This window comes from Mustela erminea, chromosome 14 (genome assembly GCF_009829155.1).
Source record: "Mustela erminea isolate mMusErm1 chromosome 14, mMusErm1.Pri, whole genome shotgun sequence".
Lineage (NCBI taxonomy): Eukaryota > Metazoa > Chordata > Mammalia > Carnivora > Mustelidae > Mustela > Mustela erminea.
In genome coordinates this window covers 22,233,497-22,257,233 of record NC_045627.1, presented here as the reverse complement: position 1 = coordinate 22,257,233, position 23,737 = coordinate 22,233,497, and the positions used below count along the sequence as shown (strand labels likewise).

At 36.2% G+C, this 23,737-nt stretch overlaps 1 protein-coding gene across 1 annotated transcript in view; it reads left to right on the top strand.

Moving 5' to 3' along the window:
• Positions 1 to 23,737, top strand: part of PCDH15 (protocadherin related 15) — a 1,723,534-nt gene that overhangs the window by 1,192,010 nt on the left and 507,787 nt on the right. The window contains exon 8 of the mRNA XM_032313059.1: positions 1,372 to 1,527. Coding sequence (XP_032168950.1) covers positions 1,372 to 1,527 — 156 coding nt within the window. The remainder of the gene's footprint in view (positions 1 to 1,371; positions 1,528 to 23,737) is intronic.

Sequence of the window (23,737 nt, the reverse complement as noted above, 5' to 3'; positions counted from 1 at the left end):
AAGAGAAATTATGCTATGGACTTATAATGCAGTATGGTTAAATCACAGGATGCAGCATTATATTATACACCAAAATGCCTTAATAAATTTATATTTAAAAACATGGGATGATTTACCGTTTGTGTGTGTGTGCATGTGTAATAGGTGTATATTTGGAGAAAGAAAGATCAGCAAAGAAGCATTTAAATGTATAGAACGAGTAAGTTTGGTGGATTATGAACGGATTCTCTTTTGATTATATTTAATTTTTATCGGATATAAACATATTTTAGCAAAAGTGTAAATGAGCATGCATGATATGCAACCGCTCTTCCCCAGAGATTTTACCATGAACACATCGTTTTTACAGATGGCAAGTTCATATCATTGCTATCTTAACTCCAGGAGGGACAGACTCCATTTTGTCCCTCTGTCTCTGCACTGGTTCTGTGATTGTGCTCACCACCATCCTCAGAGGGTCCACACACTTGCCGAGAGCCTGTTATTCTGTGATGCAAAATTCAACAGTGAAATAATCACAGTTGCTTCTCTCATCCTTAAAAGATGGCAAATGGATCCATTTTTTTTAATTTTTTATTTTTTATAAACATATATTTTTATCCCCAGGGGTACAGGTCTGTGAATCACCAGGTTTACACACTTCACAGCACTCACCAAAGCACACACCCTCCCCAATGTCCATAATCCCACCCCCTTCTCCCAAACCCCCTCCCCCCAGCAACCCTCAGTTTGTTTTGTGAGATTAAGAGTCACTTATGGTTTCTCTCCCTCCCAATCCCATCTTGTTTCATTTATTCTTCTCCTACCCACTTAAGCCCCCATGTTGCATCACCACTTCCTCATATCAGGGAGATCATATGATAGTTGTCTTTCTCTGCTTGACTTATTTCACTAAGCATGATACACTCTAGTTCCATCCATGTTGTCGCAAATGGAAAGATTTCATTTCTTTTGATGGCTGCATAGTATTCCATTGTGTATATATACCACATCTTCTTGATCCATTCATCTGTTGATGGACATCTAGGTTCTTTCCATAGTTTGGCTATTGTGGACATTGCTGCTATAAACATTCGGGTGCACGTGCCCCTTTGGATCACTATGTTTGTATCTTTAGGGTAAATACCCAATAGTGCAATTGCTGGGTCATAGGGCAGTTCTATTTTCAACATTTTGAGGAACCTCCATGCTGTTTTCCAGAGTGGCTGCACCAGCTTGCATTCCCACCAAATGGATCCATTTTTATCGATTATTCTTATTTCAAATGAACAAGCATAGAACATTTTATGAAACAAATGTGCTTGGACCATAAGTGAGACACTTCTGTCCCAAGGCTTTTCTTCACCAAAAGGCCCGATTTCTGTATTGCAGCCCCCGATGAACATACACTCCATCGTGGTGCAAGTGCAGTGCATCAACAGGAAGGTGGGCACTGTGATCTACCATGAAGTTCGAATCGTGGTGAGGGACAGGAACGACAACTCACCCACGTTCAAACACGAGAGCTACTACGCCACCGTGAATGAGGTCAGTCTCCAGCTACTCTTCCTTCATGCCCTTTTTATTGATCTGTGCAGCTCATGAGACACTATGTGTGCCTGGAAATGATGCTACCCATTATAATAGGTTTAACTGTTCAGATATATTAAACAAAAAAATTAAGGAATAATGCTCCAGAAGATATAAGACTGGGTGATGTCTGGTAAATTCTCAGGAATTCATTTTGCTATAGGCAAAATCTGATTTGCTTATAATAATGACCAAAATATCAGTATTTTTGATCATCTCAGACAATTTCATGCCCAAATCCACATATGCATTTACTGAGGCTCAACAGTAGTTCTTTATTCTCATCATAACTTCTTGAACTGATTGTTCTCCATATCTCTGAGGTGGTGATAGGAATTAAATACTTGGAAGAGACTATCTATTTGATACTCTTTTAATGTAAAGTTACTTCCTTAATTTTATTTTTATTTATTTTTAAAAATATTTTATTTACTTGAGAGGGCAGGAGCAGGGGGCTATAGAAGCAGAGGCAGACTCTGCACAGAGCAGGGACCCCAATGCAGGACTCAATCCCAGGACCCTGACATCATGACCCGAGCCAAAGGCAGAAGCTTCACCGACTGAGCCTCCCAGGCACCTGAAGTTATTTCCTTTATTTTAAAATCAAATTCTAGCATATGCAAATATTTAAAAATAAATTGCAACTCAGTTCTTATGCTGATTAATTCTTAAAAATTGTAAGTACTACTGCTTTCATTAGAACTAGTGCTTTTTTGTTGTTTTCTTTTTTTTCCCCCTTTGAGCCAAAATCCATGGGTCAAGAAGCCCTTTCATGTTATTAAAAAAACAAACAAAAACAAAACAAAAACCAACCAAACAAAAAAACACAACAGTGGTTACTCTGCTAATTTTTTTGTGATTCCACTAAGAAAATATCTCTAATGTATCTCTGGTATCAACTATTATGCATATTTTAGACTTATAGAAATGAATCACATTTTTAATTTTAATGGCCCACATTTTTATCTGCATATTTTAGTAGATTTTTTTTTTAACCTCCCAGATGTTATTTGAACATTAAAATCTCCATAATTGCTTTATAGGAGGAACAGGTACTTGGGACATTATACACAGCATTTGGGCCTTTAACCTGTACACACTTGCTTTTTCAAATTATTTAAAATGTATCTTATTGGGGCACCTAGGTGGCTCAGTGGGTTAAAGCCTCTGCCTTTGGCTCAGGTCATGATCCCAGGGTCCTAGGATCGAGGCCCACATTGGGCTCTCTGCTCCGCGGGGAGCTTGCTTCCTCCTCTCTTTCTCTGCCTGCCTCTTGCCTACTTGTGATCTCTGTCTGTCAAATAAATGAATAAAATTTAAAAAAAAAAATGGATCTTATTTATCTCAATGTTCTTCTAGTCAAAAAAAAAAAAAAGAAAGAAATTCTGTTTCTTATAACATAAGCCTTTGTAGATTGAGTTACTTAAAAAAAAAAAAAACAACAGAAAAACAGCAACAACAACAACAACAAAAAACCAATAAAATCATGAACTCTTCTTTTAAGGCTAACAGGTCAAGTTTCCTGGTCAAAGTTAACTTTTTTGAGGTGATTTTATTTAAAAGTTTCCTGCTAAAACAGACAGATGCTAATTAATGTAATTGACCATATTACATGGTTAATTATGTTAGCATCTGAAATACACTCTTTGAATGTGATTTGGCTTTGTTTGAGTGCTGACTTCATCTGTGGATAAACTGGAATCAGATGAATTAATGTCAGACATCAGATCTCATAGTAAAACCCACTCTTGTACCTCATTTAACAGTTCCTAGAGTTCCATCTTTAGTTTTTTTTTTTTTGAAGAAATTTACATTGTTCAGTTTGAATATCAGAGTGCCCTGTATGATCTGACTACTTCCACTCCTCCCTCCCACCTTCTCAGCCCCTTGCTGAAAAATAACCTTTTCAAGTACTATTTTAAACTTATCACTCCCCTATTCAGAAGTTGTGTAAAATTTCTCATTATTTTCTGGAAAAAGGTCATCTGTCTCCACTGGCTGACTTTCAAGGCCTTCTATAATCTGACCTTTCCTCAGTGCATTCTTAGGGTAAGGTTCTCTCTGTTAATGTGTCACTGTTCAGGTTAATTTCTGCATGTCTCACAAACATTTCCATTCCTAGGGCTAAGTTCACACCATGCACTGTACTTACAACCGAATCTTCCCCATCTTGCAAGTCTCCTATTTTTATTCATCTTTTCAAGTTTAACTCCACCACTATGCCCATGTCCTATTTGCTTAGTCATCCCTGACTGCTCATGGTCACTGATGTTCAGTCCATCCAGACTCTAAACTTCTACTTTGGATAAACATCAGTTAGAGTGATACAAATTTACAGAAAAGTTAAACCTTTTATCTTAAACATTATTTGGAGAAGCCTGGGTTTCTTTGCAAACCTGCTCATATAGGATTCTCTCTCACACATTTCTGTAAAGTCCACTGAGGCATTCCTACCCCATGGATTTGATGGCTGTACCTTCCGTGATTTGATCCTGAGAACATGTGTAATCGATGGTCATATCCCCCTCATTTGATTTTGCTTAAACTCTTTTATATTTATTTGCTTGGAAAGAACCAAAAGCTTCTTTAAACCACAAAACATAATTACAAGAAAAAATGAAATTTAGCTCTTTTTCTAATCCTTCACATATTTGAGTAGATCTTCCATAGCTCTTAGTGCAATTGGCTTGTGTGTATATGTTTGTACATAGGCTGCAATTATGTGCACATATATGTACATATGTGTATCTATGTATTTTTGTGTGTGCATATATGCTCAGTCATATATATCATATAAATCCTGCTTGTATATAAATATAAACACATATGTGTGTGTGTATCCCTGTGTCCTGCAACTACATTCCTGCCTGGCTGCCTATAAATTTAAATTAAATTACATTAAATAGATTTTACCACATGCAAGATTACAAGCTATTTTCCATGAGATTTCTCCTTTCAGTACAAGACATACAGTTAATGCAGTTAAGACAAAAAGGTTCTAAAACTTTCTCAAAAATTTTTAAAAATTGCTCAGTTTAATAGAGTGTTGAAGTCAAAATATTATACATGTCATTAAAATCCAAAAGACAGGTATCAAGTCATTATTACAGATTTATGAAAGAAGTTTCCACAATTAAAGTCCTGATGACTCACTGTCCGTATTCAACCTGAGAAACCAGACACCAAGAGGAAGAGTAAGAATTAGTTACATTATGCTCTGAACTGGTCACGGAGTTGGGAATAAAACCCGTCTGTGGTTCAATAATTTCTTCACTACTTCTTAATACACATGTGTATGCTACATTGTCACCACTTTCAAGTAACTGATTTTAACAATACGTGTCAGGGATTATACTTATAGTATTATATCATAATACTATAATCACAATTATTACTTTCATTTTTAAAATTTTCTACATACAATTCTTTATTCTGAGCATCATGTTAAGTTTTATTTTTTTTTTATTTCCAGCATAACAGTATTCATTATTTTTGCACCACACCCCGTGCTCCATGCAATCCGTGCCCTCTATAATACCCACCACCTGGTACCCCAACCTCCCACCCCCCGTCCCTTCAAAACCCTCAGATTGTTTTTCAGAGTCCATAGTTTCTCATGTTAAGTTTTAAATTAGATATATTTCATATGTTGTGTAACCCATGGTTGAGATATATATATATGTATATATATATACACATATATATGTATGTGTGTGTATATATATACATATATGTGTGCATATGTGTATTCACACACACATATACACAACTTGAAATTTTAGGACATAGTTAACCTGTGAAACAGAAGAATAGCCTGACCATCACACTTTCACATTAGGAGCAAACATGTCACTGAAATTATGTACTGTGTTCTAGAAGAAAAATTAGTGGATTTTAGCCCTTGGAGATGTCCTATTCCTATTCCAACCACTCATCTCTGCCATTAAAGTGTAGAAGGCTACCAAAGTCCTAGGTTAAGAAGCCTGAGGTTAAGAAAAGTCCCACATCTTAGCTTTGTGTAAGGTAAGTTAGTATTTTGAACTAGATCCTTTTATGCCTCAGTTTTCATGCTTACGAACCAGGTCCCTGCACTGGATGGACACCATTAATGGAAGGAAAATCCCATATGTCCAGAGTTACAGGTCTGTCCTTCCATCTCCACTTCTTTTTGGCTTAGTTCCCATGTTAGAGCATTGTTGTTGCTTTAGTTTTTATTGAGTTACCTTATTTGTTATAGTCGAATGCCTTTAAAATATTCTATAATGAATTTAAGAAAAACAGAGTGAGCAAAATATCTGCAAATGGAAAAATTAGTAAGAGCAGGAAATGTTCAAATATTTTGCATTACTATCAAAATGAGGACTGTTAAATGAAATGTTGCATTGTATGAGCCTATTTTAAGTCATTCAACATTGCATAAAAGGCCAGTCTTTTTTACTCTTTGTAAACATGTTCTTCTATTTGTGTTTCAAGAGTTTGCCAAAATATCAATGCCTGTGTCTGGACACCAAGAAGGAATTATAATTCCTTGCTTGTGAGCAGGACATCAGGCATTGCAAGTATTTTTTTCTCTCTGGGTAATTGAAGACTCTCAATTAATTTTGGACAGTTGTTTCATTAAGTAATTAGTCTAGTTGGTTTGAAGAACAGATTGCATGGTCTAATTGTAGATGATCATTCTTAAGCAATTTTTAAGGATAAATATTTTCAGGCTGTGATGTCTCTAATAACACATGCATCTCATCCCCCAAAATTACTTTTGACATAGAAAGCAAACAAGGGCAAGTCAAGACAGACAGTTAAGCTTGCAAAGAAATAATCTCAAAATTATATAGAGGTTATATTTGTCCTGGTCTTTAATGATCTCTTCACAGTTGGTGTACTTTTTTTTAGTCAATACTAATTTGTTCTTTTTATCACCTTAAATATCATCTTTAATGTACTTAGCTGCTGTGACATGATGTGTTTTATTAGAGATAATTTGTTGGTCGTTTCTGGAAGAATGTTCCCTTGCCATCTCTCAATAGGTGGATGGTTTATGATCTCTTGAAGGAAGGAAAGAGGGAAGGAGAGAATGAACGAATTTAAATTTTGAGTTATTTTAAGCCTGTGATTTTCAGTTGAGATGGCTTTTCGGCTTCTCAGTTAGATAGCTTAGGTTTTCTTTTACTTTGCTTTGGAAATGTGCTGAGGGCAAAATGTTTTGTAATTCGTAATAGACAAAGGGTGTGCATGACTGCTTTGTATTAGGTAGGGTGCTTTACTGCAGTGACATTTTCTATCCTTTTACTCAAATTGAGACTAATTGTAATCTTACAGCTTCAGATGGGGAAGGACTTAGTTCAAAAATGTAGCTTTCTACAAAATGTTCCCTTCTTCAGATTTCACTGGTTTCTATGCTGTATAGGTTATTTATGCTTTGCTATTTTGTAGTTTTATTTCATTGACTTGGTTAGATTATTTACTTAGGTTCAAATATCAATGACAGAAATATAGGCAGTTTCTAAAAATAATAATAATAAACAAAATGTATTCTCTTTGTTATTTTCTTACTGTACCCATTGTAATGATTTCATCCTATATTCATTCCTTAAAACAATTTTATTACTTAGTCTTTTGTGGTTTTGAATTTATGCTTACATCTTAAGAAAGCCTGCCTATATGTACATTGCCTACTGTATAAAGAGGCTTGAGTTCCTCCGCAGGCAGAGATTTTTTAGTATTGTAAAGAGGTAAATGTAGTTGTCAGTCATTCTAGCGGTCACTCCATCATCCCTTTGCACAGGCATGAGTCAAGTGTTAGCTCAAAGTGGCTGGGTGGTCTGGGCCAGCTCCAGGTCTTGTGAGGGCAGGAGGGATGGTTTCTTGGTTTCCATTTGTCTGAGTTAAGAGATAAGCTGGGGGAAGAAAGGGAAAATGTGGGACAAAGGTTGGTGAGTACAAGCAAGTGGGAGGTCAAGGTCGGGTACTGGGGTCTAGCTGGTGTCAGCTTCAACTGAGCCAGTATGGCCCACAAAGCTGGAAATATTTACAACATGGCCTTACCTGAAAAAGTTCCCTTACCCTTGTTATCACTCCCCTTGAGATGTTAAGAAGAAATCATATACAGGCACCTGGGTGGCCCAGTCGATTAAAGTGTCTGACCTTGGTTTTGCCTCAGGTAGGATCTCAGGGTTATGAGATCAAGTCCTACCTTGGTCTCTGCACTTAGCATGGAGTCTACTTAAGACTCTCTCTGCCCCTTCCCCCACTCATGTTCTCTCTCTCTAAAATAAATAAATCTTATTTTTTTAAGATTTTATTTATTTATTTGACAGACAGAGATGATAAGTAGGCAGAGAGGCAGGCAGAGAAAGGGGGGAAACAGGCTCCTTGCTGAACAGAGAGCCCAACGCGGGGCTTGATCCCAGGACCCTGGGATCATGACCTGAGCCGAAGGAAGAACCTTTAACTCACTGTGACACCCAGGCACCCCAATATAATTCTTTTTAAAAAAGGATATCATACATATTAGAGAAACCCTCTCGAGAGATATAAAAGCCCTTTCTGGAGAAATAAAAGAACTAAAATCTAACCAAGTTGAAATCAAAAAAGCTATTAATGAAGTGCAATCAAAAATGGAGGCTCTCACTGCTAGGATAAATGAGGCAGAAGAAAGAATTAGTGATATAGAAGACCAAATGACAGAGAATAAAGAAGCTGAGCAAAAGAGGGACAAACAGCTACTGGACCACGAGGGGAGAATTCGAGAGATAAGTGACACCATAAGACGAAACAACATTAGAATAATTGGGATTCCAGAAGAAGAAGAAAGAGAGAGGGGAGCAGAAGGTATACTGGAGAGAATTATTGGGGAGAATTTCCCCAATATGGCAAAGGGAACGAGCATCAAAATTCAGGAGGTTCAGAGAACGCCCCTCAAAATCAATAGGAATAGGCCCACACCCTGTCACCTAATAGTAAAATTTACAAGTCTCAGTGACAAAGAGAAAATCCTGAAAGCAGCCCGGGAAAAGAAGTCTGTAACATACAATGGTAAAAATATTAGATTGGCAGCTGACTTATCCACAGAGACCTGGCAGGCCAGAAAGAGCTGGCATGATATTTTCAGAGCACTAAACGAGAAAAACATGCAGCCAAGAATACTATATCCAGCTAGGCTATCATTGAAAATAGAAGGAGAGATTAAAAGCTTCCAGGACAAACAAAAACTGAAAGAATTTGCAAATACCAAACCAGCTCTACAGGAAATATTGAAAGGGGTCCTCTAAGCAAAGAGAGAGCCTACAAGTGGTAGATCAGAAAGGAACAGAGACCATATACAGTAACAGTCAACTTACAGGCAATACAATGGCACTAAATTCATATCTCTCAATAGTTACCCTGAATGTTAATGGGCTAAATGCCCCTGTCAAAAGACACAGGGTATCAGAATGGATAAAAAAACAAAACCCGTCTATATGTTGCCTCCAAGAAACTCATTTTAAGCCCGAAGACACCTCCAGATTTAAAGTGAGGGGGTGGAAAAGAATTTACCATGCTAATGGACATCAGAAGAAAGCAGGAGTGGCAATCCTTATATCAGATCAATTAGATTTTAAGCCAAAGACTATAATAAGAGATGAGGAAGGACACTATATCATACTCAAAGGGTCTGTCCAACAAGAAGATTTAACAATTTTAAATATCTATGCCCCCAACGTGGGAGCAGCCAACTATATAAACCAATTAATAACAAAATCAAAGAAACACATCAACAATAATACAATAATAGTAGGGGACTTTAACACTCCCCTCACTGAAATGGACAGATCATCAAGCAAAAGATCAGCAAGGAAATAAAGGCCTTAAACGACACACTGGACCAGATGGACATCACAGATATATTCAGAATATTTCATCCCAAAGCAACAGAATACACATTCTTCTCTAGTGCACATGGAACATTCTCCAGAATAGATCACATCCTCGGTCCTAAATCAGGACTCAACCGGTATCAAAAGATTGGGATCATTCCCTGCATATTTTCAGACCACAATGCTCTAAAGCTAGAACTCAACCACAAAAGGAAGTTTGGAAAGAACCCAAATACATGGAGACTAAACAGCATCCTTCTAAAGAATGAATGGGTCAACCGGGAAATTAAAGAAGAATTGAAAAAAATCATGGAAACAAATGATAATGAAAATACAACGGTTCAAAATCTGTGGGACACAACAAAGGCAGTCCTGAGAGGAAAATATATAGCGGTACAAGCCTTTCTCAAGAAACAAGAAAGGTCTCAGGTACACAACCTAACCCTACACCTAAAGGAGCTGGAGAAAGAACAAGAAAGAAACCCTAAGCCCAGCAGGAGAAGAGAAATCATAAAGATCAGAGCAGAAATCAATGAAATAGAAACCAAAAAAACAATAGAACAAATCAACGAAACTAGGAGCTGGTTCTTTGAAAGAATTAATAAAATTGATAAACCCCTGGCCCGACTTATCAAAAAGAAAAGAGAAAGGACCCAAATAAATAAAATCATGAATGAAAGAGGAGAGATCACAACTAACACCAAAGAAATACAAACTATTATAAGAACATACTATGAGCAACTCTACGCCAATAAATTTGACAATCTGGAAGAAATGGATGCATTCCTAGAAACATATAAACTACCACAACTGAACCAGGAAGAAATAGAAAGCCTGAACAGACCCATAACCAGTAAGGAGATTGAAACAGTCATTAAAAATCTCCAAACAAACAAAAGCCCAGGGCCAGACGGCTTCCCGGGGGAATTCTACCAAACATTTAAAGAAGAACTAATTCCTATTCTCCTGAAACTGTTCCAAAAAATAGAAATGGAAGGAAAACTTCCAAACTCATTTTATGAGGCCAGCATCACCTTGATCCTAAAACCAGACAAGGATCCCACCAAAAAAGAGAGCTATAGACCGATATCCTTGATGAACACAGATGCGAAAATACTCAACAAAATACTAGCCAATAGGATTCAACAGTACATTAAAAAGATTATTCACCACGACCAAGTGGGATTTATTCCAGGGCTGCAAGGTTGGTTCAACATCCGCAAATCAGTCAATGTGATACAACACATCAATAAAAGAAAGAACAAGAACCATATGATACTCTCAATAGATGCTGAAAAAGCATTTGACAAAGTACAGCATCCCTTCCTGATCAAAACTCTTCAAAGTGTAGGGATAGAGGGCACATACCTCAATATCATCAAAGCCATCTATGAAAAACCCACCGCAAATATCATTCTCAATGGAGAAAAACTGAAAGCTTTTCCGCTAAGGTCAGGAACACGGCAGGGATGTCCATTATCACCACTGCTATTCAACATAGTACTAGAGGTCCTAGCCTCAGCAATCAGACAACAAAAGGAAATTAAAGGCATCCAAATCGGCAAAGAAGAAGTCAAATTATCACTCTTCACAGATGATATGATACTATATGTGGAAAACCCAAAAGACTCCACTCCAAAACTGCTAGAACTTATACAGGAATTCAGTAAAGTGTCAGGATATAAATTCAATGCACAGAAATCAGTTGCATTTCTCTACACCAACAGCAAGACAGAAGAAAGAGAAATTAAGGAGTCAATCCCATTTACAATTGCACCCAAAACCGTAAGATACCTAGGAATAAACCTAACCAAAGAGACACAGAATCTATACTCAGAAAACTATAAAGTACTCATGAAAGAAATTGAGGAAGACATAAAGAAATGGAAAAATGTTCCATGCTCCTAAATTGGAAGAATAAATATTGTGAAAATGTCTATGCTACCTAAAGCAATCTACACATTTAATGCAATTCCTATCAAAGTACCATCCATCTTTTTCAAAGAAATGGAACAAATAATGCTAAAATTTATATGGAACCAGAAAAGACCTCGAATAGCCAAAGGGATATTGAAAAAGAAAGCCAACGTTGGTGGCATCACAATTCCGGACTTCAAGCTCTATTACAAAGCTGTCGTCATCAAGACAGCATGGTACTGGCACAAAAACAGACACATAGATCAATGGAACAGAATAGAGAGCCCAGAAATAGACCCTCAACTCTATGGTCAACTAATCTTCGACAAAGCAGGAAAGAATGTCCAATGGCAAAAAGACAGCCTCTTCAATAAATGGTGCTGGGAAAATTGGACAGCCACATGCAGAAAAATGAAATTGGACCATTTCCTTACACCACACACAAAAATAGACTCAAAATGGATGAAGGACCTCAATGTGCGAAAGGAATCCATCAAAATCCTTGAGGAGAACACAGGCAGCAACCTCTTTGACCTCAACCGCAGCAACATCTTCCTAGGAACAACGCAAAAGGCAAGGGAAGCAAGGGCAAAAATGAACTATTGGGATTTCATCAAGATCAAAAGCTTTTGCACAGCAAAGGAAACAGTTAACAAAATCAAAAGACAACTGACAGAATGGGAGAAGATATTTGCAAATGACATATCAGATAAAGGACTAGTGTCCAGAATCTATAAAGAACTTAGCAAACTCAACACCCAAAGAACAAATAATCCAATCAAGAAATGGGCAGAGGACATGAACAGACATTTCTGCAAAGAAGACATCCAGATGGCCAACAGACACATGAAAAAGTGCTCCATATCACTTGGCATCAGGGAAATACAAATCAAAACCACAATGAGATATCACCTCACACCAGTCAGAATGGCTAAAATCAACAAGTCAGGAAATGACAGATGCTGGCGAGGATTCGGAGAAAGGGGAACCCTCCTACACTGTTGGTGGGAATGCAAGCTGGTGCAGCCACTCTGGAAAACAGCATGGAGGTTCCTCAAAATGTTGAAAATAGAACTGCCCTATGACCCAGCAATTGCACTATTGGGTATTTACCCTAAGGATACAAACGTAGTGATCCGAAGGGGCACATGCACCCGAATGTTTATAGCAGCAATGTCCACAATAGCCAAACTATGGAAAGAACCTAGATGTCCATCAACAGATGAATGGATCAAGAAGAGGTGGTATATATACACAATGGAATACTATGCAGCCATCAAAAGAAATGAAATCTTGCCATTTGCGACAACATGGATGGAACTAGAGCGTATCATGCTTAGCGAAATAAGTCAAGCAGAGAAAGACAACTATCATATGATCTCCTTGATATGAGGAAGTGGTGATGCAACATGGGGGCTTAAGTGGGTAGGAGAAGAATAAATGAAACAAGATGGGATTGGGAGGGAGACAAACCATAAGTGACTTTTAATCTCACAAAACAAACTGAGGGTTGCTGGGGGGAGGGGGTTTGGGAGAAGGGGGTGGGATTATGGACATTGGGGAGGGTATGTGCTTTGGTGAGTGCTGTGAAGTGTGTAAACCTGGTGATTCACAGACCTGTACCCCTGGGGATAGAGTATTATGCCTCCATCAGAAAGGATGAATACCCAACTTTTGTAGCAACATGGACGGGACTGGAAGAGATTATGCTGAGTGAAATAAGTCAAGCAGAGAGAGTCAATTATCATATGGTTTCACTTATTTGTGGAGCATAACAAATAGCATGGAGGACATGGGGACTTAGAGTGGAGAAGGGAGTTGGGGGAAATTGGAAGGGGAGGTGAACCATGAGAGACTATGGACTCTGAAAAACAATCTGAGGGTTTTGAAGGGACGGGGGGTGGGAGGTTGGGGTACCAGGTGGTGGGTATTATAGAGGGCACGGATTGCATGGAGCATGGGGTGTGGTGCAAAAATAATGAATACTGTTATGCTGGAAATAAAAAAAAAAAATAAAAAAAAATAAATAATAAATAAATTAGGTACAGAGATTAAAAACAAAAAGGAACAATGACAATAATATATAGTAATAAAAGTTATGTGGATGTGAAAAAAAATAAATATACTACTGATTTTTCTTAAAAAAAAAAAATTTTAAATAAATAAATAAATCTTTTAAAAAATAAGATAAAAAAAATACTGTTCTGCATATTTGAGGGGCACCTGGCTAGCTCAGTTGGAAGAACACGTGATGCTTGATCTCAGGGTCATGAGTTAAAGCCACATTTTGGGTATAGCGATTACTAAAAATAAATAATAAAACTTAAAAAAAAAAAAAAGGATATCATACAGTGATAGAGAATATATATCAGACTTAGTATTTACTTAGTGAGTATATAAATATAAATATACATACATATAGTTTTCTAAGTGTTTGATTAACTTGGAAACTTGGAAAAATACTATTCAGAAGTTATATATGTATATGATACATAATCACATATTATGTACATCATACATTATAACATAATTAAAAGGTTGAATTCAAGGCAATTGCCAATGTTCATTTATTTTTGATCTACAAAATGACAACTGAACAACATTTTGTAAATAAAAATTATGTTAAATAAAATTTGATGCCACTGTATTGTTACAATATTTCTATTGTGACCTGAGAAATACATACTTCATGTCTTTTATCAACACTGTTGTCTCCTGATGACATTTTGAATTTATTTGGTAAACAGTTCCTATTATTACTTACATTTTGTTTAATTCAGTAGATTTTATTTTCCTGCACTGCCATTGGCTTAGTTGTAAGGAGTTCTGTATAAAAGCTGCAAATGAGGAGGGACAGAATGGGAGGAGGTAAATGTGAAGAAGAAGTAGGGGCTGGATCCTGAAGGCACCGCCAGTTAAGAAGGAGCTCTAGGTACTAAGGAACCACGGATGCCTTAACCAATGGAAGCACATCAGCTGTGCTGATTCATGGAGCACAGCCGGATGGAGAACACGTTGAAGAGGTGAGCCAGAGAAATGTAAGGGAAAAAGCCTTCAGTTGAAATAGACAATGATAGTACCCAGGAAGGATATCCAGGTGGAAAGCTTCACAGGAAGAAGAGCTGGTTGACTGTAGAGGGTACAGGAAAAAAGATGTAGACACTCCCTACTTTGTTTAGGTTGATTCTGAAAATTTGGCTTGTAGTAGGGCAGTGGGTGCTACTCAAGAAAATAATATCTTAGACATGAGCACTTTGGGGAAGCAGATTTCAGTCTAGGGAGGATTTGATGAATTCCAGTATCTGTGAGATAAATTCACTTGAAATTCACTAGAACATGAATAAAATAATGAATAATATACATATTAACTTGTCAAAGTAAGGCAAGGTGACAAAGAGAAACAGAATAGGCAGAGTAAAATATAAACACTTAATAAGAGTAGATTTAAACCATCTTGTTAAAAAATGACATCAAAAGTAAGGGAGAAAATGTTGAAAGATGTGAATTTTCCAACTAAATTAAAAAATAAAGCCACATGGAGGCAACATGCATGAAACCCAGTTAAATATAAGGACTCAGATAGCTAAAATATAAAAAGATGGAAGTAGATATACCACATAGTTATTATGTAAAAGTTGTTGTAGCTGTACTATTATCAGACAAAACGGCTCATTATGGCAAATGACACTGGTAGAGAATAAAAGGAACTTTTCCTGATGATCAAGATTCAATTTGCCAGAAGGTTAGAGCAATTATGAATTAAACTACACTTAATAACATGGCCTCAGAAATAATAAATTATTGAAAGAATTAAAGGAGAAATAAAAAAATCCATTCTCATCGAGGGAGATTTGAAAACCTGAGGTGGGTAGAATAATAGCTTCCCACGATGGGCATGCTAATCCCTGGCAAAAGAACTTTGCAGATATGATTAAAGTTCTGGAAGTTAATTGAGAGGTTATCCTGGATTATCCTGGTGGATCCAGCCTAATCACCTGAGCACTTAAAAGAATGGAACTTTCTCTGGCTGGAGTCTGAGAGTCAAGAGAAAAGAAAGCAGGAAATAGGAAGCAGACGAAGAAGGGATCCAGGAGGAGTACGTGTGAAAAAGACTTGACCCCTTGTGTTGGCTTTGAGGTTGGATGGAACCATGAGCCAGTGAACACATTCTATGAGCAGAGAAGGAAGCCATGCTAGGCACCAGGAGGGCAAAAATAATGCTCTACAGTTGCAATGATAATGAAGACCAGCCAATTACCAGAATGAGTTGGGAAGTAAATCCATTCCCAGAATCTCCAAAAAGGGATCCAGCCCCGAGGACAATTTTTTTTTTTTTTTAAAGTCTGGTGAGACTCTGACTTCTGACTGATCTGTGAGATAATTAAAGTATACACAATAAGTTAAACAAAAATAATTCAAGATATAACATTCCTAACAGGGAACAGCAGTTCACAATGTGAAACCTCTCATTGACTGACAACGTACATCCAAGGGGAAATAACAGTAAGGAAATAGAAGATTTGAATAGTGAAATTTGCAGACCTAACCTGGTAGATTCTCAGGGAAGAAGCACACAACAGCCATGGAGCTCCTTCCTTTTAAGCACATATCACATTTACAAGATTTTACCAAATGGGAGCCTATAGAGGAAGTGTCGCCATCTTCCAAATGACTGAAATTACACAGAGCATGTTTTCTAGTCACTGTGCAGCTTAGCTTAAAATTAACAAAAACAAGAGGAACAAATTAGAAATTTCTCATCTTATTTAGAAAATGACGTATAAAGCTTTCATTATTTGTGAACGGTACTACTGTATATGTAGAAGCCAACATAAACATATAAATTATTACAATTAAAATGAGCTTAATGAGTTTGCTGGGGACAAAGTCAATATTTTTAAACTTTTTTTTTTAAAACAAGCAACAAAAAAAAATGAATTTTAACAAGAATACCTTTTTCATAGGCTTTACCAAAATGGAGTTTCAATTATATCTATTTATTTTAAACAAAATTCAGCTTTTAATATAAAGGAAGTACAGCCCCATGTATTGGTAAAGTTAGAGAGTGACCACAGATTTCATACATTTTTGGTGGATGAGTGAGTTGACCCAGGTAACTGGAGATCTGTTTACAGTGCCTAGAAAAAGTGAACAGGTAAATATGCTATGACTCAGCAATTCTGCCTTGATATATATACCCCAGATAAATTATTGCATATGTCCACCAAAACATATATACATGAAGATTTATTGAAGACTTTTTCATCATATTTAAAAACTGGAGACAACCCAGATGTCCAACCATGCTAGAGTTGGTTTATCATTTATTTTTATTTTTAAGATTTATTTATTTATTTGAGAGAGAGAGAAAGAGAGTGTGCACACACAGGAGTGTAGAGCAGAGAGAATCTTCAAGCAGACTCCCCTCCAAGTGTAGAGCTCCACATGGGGCTCAATCCCATTACCCTGAGATCATGACCTGAGCCAAAACCAAGATCTGGGCACCCCAAACCACTCAGCCACCCATGTGCCCCTATCATTTATTTTAAAAATAAATATATTTTATCTGTGCTCCAGTTGCCTCTCCTTAAAAATGGGAATGAAAAAAATATTAGATTACCTACTTCATAGGGTTTGATGGATACCTGTAATAAATTTTAAATCAGAAATGGAGGTCCATGGATTTTAGCATATACCATGTACGTGTATATTTTGTAACTTTCTTTTTTTTTCCAATATTTTTATTTATTTATTTGTCACAGAAAGAGTGTGTGAGTACAAAGGACAGGGGCGGGGTAGGGGCAAGCAGAGCCTGCAGAGGGAGAAGGGGCTCCTTGCTCAACAGGAGCTCAACCTGAGCCAAAGGCAGAGGCTTAACCAACTGAGCCATCCAGGCTTCCCTTTTGTAACTATTTCAAGAGACAGTCTGAAATGGATTGCCTTTATAGGACTTATTTAAACCTGATATTGTGTATGTATTTATTTGTTTGTTTCCTTTGTATCTGCCAAATTAGAATGCAATCCTTATTAAAGTCAGTGTTTTGTTTTGTTGGTTGAATTGAACAGTGCCTGGAACATTGTAGGAGTTCTGTGCTTGGACTTATCAGTAAGCCATGAATGGTACAACCATGAAATAGGAAAGTATTATTTAACATAAATGTTCACTTTGTCCCTGAGATAAGGATGACCTAGAGAGTAAGAACTTGCTTTGAGTTAAATTTGAAAAGAAGCTCATTCATGGTGACATTTTTAAAGAAACAAAAAAGAGCTTTCTGGATTATTGTGATGAATTACTTAAATTACCCAACAGCAATGAGAAGAAAAAAATCCACTTTTTTTTTTTTTTGACTTGGTAAATATGAGCTATGAGAATTATAGTTCTTTTTACATGGCCCTTGGGGGAAAACACATATTTATGTTAATTATTGCTCTTTTTACATAACTATAGGGGGAAATTACATGTTTATTCAGCTATGACTATTATACCACTTGAGAATATTTACCTTACTTCTCATGTCCCAGAAAAACTAAAGTCCTATTGATTAAGTGAAATTAATGATTCCCTTTTGACCAAGTGTCCTTTTCTTCCTCTACAAGATTTTTCTGCATGCACAGTTTTGTGAGGCTCAATGCCAATGGTCTCCAAGAGCATCCCGCCAATTTAATAAATCTGTGTTTGATTGAGTTCTTTAAGTTACTAATAATAGGAAACTTAAAAGGATGTTCCATAAATCTAAATTTAAAATGGCATTTACAATTTAGGAAGATGAATGTTTACAGTTGAAATTACCTTGGGTTTGTTTTTTCATAATTATTGATATTACTCATACATCATAAATCATGTCCTGGTTAACAGCTTAAATGTCTATAAAGTTGAGATTTATAATAATTCTAGTATTTCTTTTTACTTTTGTATTATTAAGCATACTCATTAAGAAGCAATTTCACACCAGATTGAATTTAAATTTATTCTTATCCAAATTTTGTTCCCAGTAAGGTATCTATGCAGATCTCCTTGCCGTTTGAGTGGCATCATTTTTCCTAACACTGAATGGAATAAGGGCCAATGATAATGATAACGGTAGATTCATTCTACCATTCTACCTGACAATTCATGACAGTTGTCATTTATTAAGTACATTTATTAATGCTAAATATCTTCCTTGAAGCATCTCAAATCTGGCTCAAATTGGGTGTGGAGCCTGCTTAGGATTCTCTCTCTTCTTCTGCCCCTCCCCTCCTCTCTCTCTTTCTCTCTCTTAAATAAATAAATAAACATTTAAAAAACTAAATGTAATACAAATGAGCCAAGCTTTATTATTTTAAAAATATTTTCTTTTAATAAATGACATGCTCAGGTCTTGGATTTTGTAATAATGAATGTGATTATGGAAATGGCCTATTTTAACTCTTTTTTTTTAAAGATTTTATTTATTTATTTGACAGAGATCACAAGTAGGCATAGAGGCAGGCAGAGAGAGAGGTAGGAGGAAGCAGGCTCCCTGCTGAGCAGAGAGCCTGATGCGGGACTTGATCCCAGGACCCTGAGATCATGACCTGAGCCGAAGGCAGTGGCTTAACCCACTGAGCCACCCAGGCACCCCTGTTTTAACTCTTTAGACCTAAATACATTTTAGGAGAAGAAATAAAACACCATACAACTCACATCCAATTTCCCCTATTGTTGACAGATTTTATTAGTATGGTACATTTTTTTAATTGACATATAGTGTATTATTTGCCTCAGGGGTACAGGTCTGTGAATCCTTAGGCTTACATGTTTCACAGCACTCACCATAGCATATACCCTCCCCAAGGTCCATCACCTAGCCACCCTACCCCTAACCCCTCCCCCCAGCAATTCTCAGTTTGTTTTGTGAGAGTAAGAGTCTCTTATGGTTTGACTGCCTCCTGATCACCTCTTGTTTCATTTTTTCCTTCCCTACCCTCTACAACCCCCCCACCCTGCCTCTCAACTTCCTCATATCAGAGAGATCATATGATAATTGTCCTTCTCTGATTGACTTATTTCACTCAGTATAGTACCCTCTAGTTCTAGTATGGTACATTTTTAAAAAACTCCTGAACCGACAGTGATATTATTATTAACTTAAATCCACATTTTTATTTGGATTTCCTTAGTTTTTACCTAATGTCCTTATTCTTGTTCTGGGACCCAGTCTAGCATACCAGATTACTTTTAGGTATTGTATCTCTTTCATCTTCTCTAGATTGTGGTAATTTTTTACTTTTATTGTTTTTGATCACCTTGACAGTTGTGAGGAGTACTGATCAGATAACCTTTCTCTCTAGTAGATAGCTAGATAGATATATGTGTATACATATTGCTTATGTGTATATATGCCACATAATCATATGCATAATATATATTACATATCATATATAGATCTATAGACCTCATTTAATTTTTGCTGATTTCCCCCAAAAAATGTCCTTTATAGGTCAAAAACTTTAGCTAGGATCAAACATTGATTTTAGATGGCATGTCTTCATAATCTCAGCCTTAGGTCCTTAATATCCCCTTGGCTTTAACAACTTTAATAACTTTCAGGAGTGGACAGTTTATAGATATTTCTCAATTTGCATTTACCTGATATTTCTGCATGTTATAAATTTTGTTCAAGAATACCACAATGAGGGGCGCCTGGGTGGCTCAGTGGGTTAAAGCCTCTGCCTTCCGCTCAGGTCATGATCCCAGGGTCCTGGGATTGAGCCCCGCATCGGGCTCTCTGCTCAGTGGGGAGCCTGCTTCCTCCTCTCTCTGCCTGCTTCTCTGCCTACTTGTGATCTCTGTCAAATAAATAAAATCTTAAAAAAAAAAAAGAATACCACAAAGATAATATGTGTCTTTCATAGCACATAATAAGAAAGACACACCATATCAATGTGTCTCATTACTGGTAATGGTAGCCTCTTCAAACCTTTATCCAAAATTTTTATTAGTGATTTGTGAAGCATTGATTTGTTGAGAAACCTTAGGTGAAAATGCAAATCACTGTGCTTGAATATATTTTCTTTTTCTTCTCTTTACCCCTTGAGCATTTATTGAGTGTTTTTTCAGGCATGAAGCAATAAACTAGCAATGAAGTTTTGATCACGAATGAGGAGGTTGGCATACTAAAAAGGCAAAATTGGGGATTTATGAAATAATTTGCTTGCTGAGAATCTACCTATTTTCAATGGCAATAATAATTTAATATGAGTTTTATAAAATTCATACACTAGCTTAGTTTAACTTCTTTGTCTTTCTGTAAGTATCTCAAAACTATTTTTCCTTAGGGTGAAACATAATTAAGGTTTGATGGAATACATCAACTAAATTGCATCATTTCACATTATCTGTGTACCTTGAGTTTGGGTATGTGCCACATTATATTTATTCTTCCTTTCATTTCCCCTTTTCTCATAAGCTTATTAATAGCAGATTATGAAATTTCTCAAATAATATATTTCACAGTGCCTGGGAATTTTTACATCTTGAAGTCAGATGATCTGGGGTACAGTCCTGATCAACCATGAAGTAGAATTACGACATCAGCCAGAAGCTCTTTGCTTATGATTCCTCAACTATAAACTAAGTTTAACAATGAAAATAATGTTACAAAGTTGCATTGAAAGATTAAAAGATAATACACTTGAAGTACTTAGTAGAAGTACAAGTTGGGCCATCTTGTGAGTCTACTTTACCTTGAAACTATGCTGTAGACATAGTTACATAGAAGTGTCTTCACAAAGTAAATGCAAAATTTAAGTTCATGGACTGGTGGTAATTTGCTGAACAAAACTGACAACAAGAGCTTTTCCTCACATAAGAAATGACATGATCTAGGAATCTGTTCAGTTTGAACATTCACTTTCCCGATCTAATTCCTAGCTTTGTGATGGTCTTCCACATTTCATCATGCCTCCTTGCATGAATACTTGCATTTTTGGACATCTGTTCTTGTCAGTCATTGGGGTAGATCTAAGAACACAGATGACATCCATGATGAAGTGTAACAGTGAGATTTCATTTATAGTTAAGAAATTTTAACACATTTTATAAGTGTTTTCTTTATGATTGTTAGACACAATAAGGTAATTTTTAAGTTAAATATATTTATATATTTTAATATATATATATATATATATGAATATGAAATGTCCATGGTATTAGACACTTGATAAATATCTTCAAGGAATAAAAATAACTGAACCTCCAGAGCCATAGCCTTTCACAGAATTTCTTTAAGAGAGAGCATGAGCATGTGACCTATAGCACACAAAAGCTTCCGAAGAAAGAAGCTCCAGTTCCTTTTACTTATCCCTGTTTTCCACCTCAGGGGAACTAGAAACATCCTCTCTGGGAAATGAGAGACCATTAAGATAGGAAAAAGGAGATGGAGATTAATGGACTAGAAAGAGATACATAAAAATATATATTCTACATTAGATATGTAAATGGGAATCAATTTTTTAGCTGTTTTAAAAAATTGAAGTATTTGACAAATTTCAAATTTAGTAAACTCTTATAACTTATATATATGCTATATATATATATAATATACACATACACACATTCTCTCTGTGTATCTGTATTTATAGATGCACACATATATATTCGATTTAAGCTTAGTTGCTCTTTAGTTTTAATAAAGATGAGTATAGGTACTTATCGCTCAAACAATAATAATCTTCTTATTTTGAAGATGCTTATTTACATGAATTTGCCTTTAATAATTTCTTCAGAAGAAGTGAATTTCTAGCTTTCATAATTAAAATAGGGAATCCAGATTTTACACACAGGTGCAAAAACTGTGTCATGTTAAAGGGAAGATGAAGAACATATGTAATTTTAAAATTTTTTTCTTTTATTTTAATAAGTCCCTGCAAAATAACATCCACTAAATTTGAATTCAGGAATGTGTGCTATTTGCCCTTCTAGAAGGTTTTAAGATAAACTTCACAAAGACATTTGATTTGGATGAATTTTTGGATAAAACAAATATTCTGTTAATTAATTTATATAAAACCAGCATAATAGTCACAGAGACAATGATTATATTAAGCTCTCAATAAGTGACCATAGACTCGGAGATAATGTAATTTAATCATTGTGAGAAAAAGCTGAAGTCTTCACCAATGTGAACCTGTGTACAAATTCATCACTCTGTTTCATTTGTGAAGACTCTCTTGGTCTTTGAGTATATCACTATATCTAAAGCATATTTCCAAGGCAGGGATGATTTCCAAGAAATATCATACAATTATTTTATCTGAGGAGGAAGTTAACAGCTGTATAGTGGCCAAAGAATGAATGGCTTCTAATTTAGAAATATTACTATGATGGAAGAGAATCCTCAGACCATGAAGGGTAATTGAGAAGACTGTGACAATGCAGACAATATTTTCTTTATCAATTTATCCACCAATGAACACTTAGGTTTTTCCAAATCTTGGCTATTGTAAATAAGGCTGCAGTGAACATGGAGGTACATTTATCTTTTTGAGTTAGTGCTTTCATTTCCTTTGCATAAATACCCCAAAGTGGCATTACTAGATCATATGGTAATTCTATTTCTAATATTTTGGGGAACCTCTATACTGGTCTGCACAATGGCTGTACCAATCGAGCACCAACAGTGCACAAGGCCACCTGGAATTTAGATTTATGTAGGTTGTGAAGTAGGAAACGGTATCATTTTTTTTCCCATGTGGATTTCTAATTAACATTGCACCAAATATCATATGATTTCACTTACTCATGGAGCATAAGGAGTAACATGGAGGACTCTGGGAGATGGAGAGAAGTGAGTTGGGGGAAATTGGAGGGGGGGATAAATTGGGAGAGACTGTGGACTCTGAGGAACTAACTGAGGGTTTTGGAGGGAAGGAGCTCGGCGGTTGAGTGAGCCTGGTGGTGAGTATTATGGTGGGCACATATTGCATGGAGCACTGGGTGTGGTGCATAAACAATGAATGCTGGAACACCGGAAATAAATATAAAATAAAATGGAAAAAAAAGAAAAATACAACATTGAAAAAAAAAAAAAGACATTGCACCATTTCTTGTAAAGATCATTGAATTCACAACCACTGCTGTATTGTCTTTCTCTATGAATGAGGTGCCTATTTGTGGGGATTATTTTTGGACACAATATACTGTCCCACTGGTATCTTTGTTGATTCTCAAGCCAGTACTGCAGTGTCTCAATTTCTGTAGATTTATACTGAAGTCAGGGAATTGGGTAGTATAAGTCTTCCCACTTAGTTCTTCCTTAGAAGAGACTCTCTTTCTATTCTTGACTCCATGAAGTTTCATGTAAATTTTAGAATCAGCTTATAAATTTCCACATCTATTGATAAATTTAAAAAGAATCAAGATCTTTGCATTA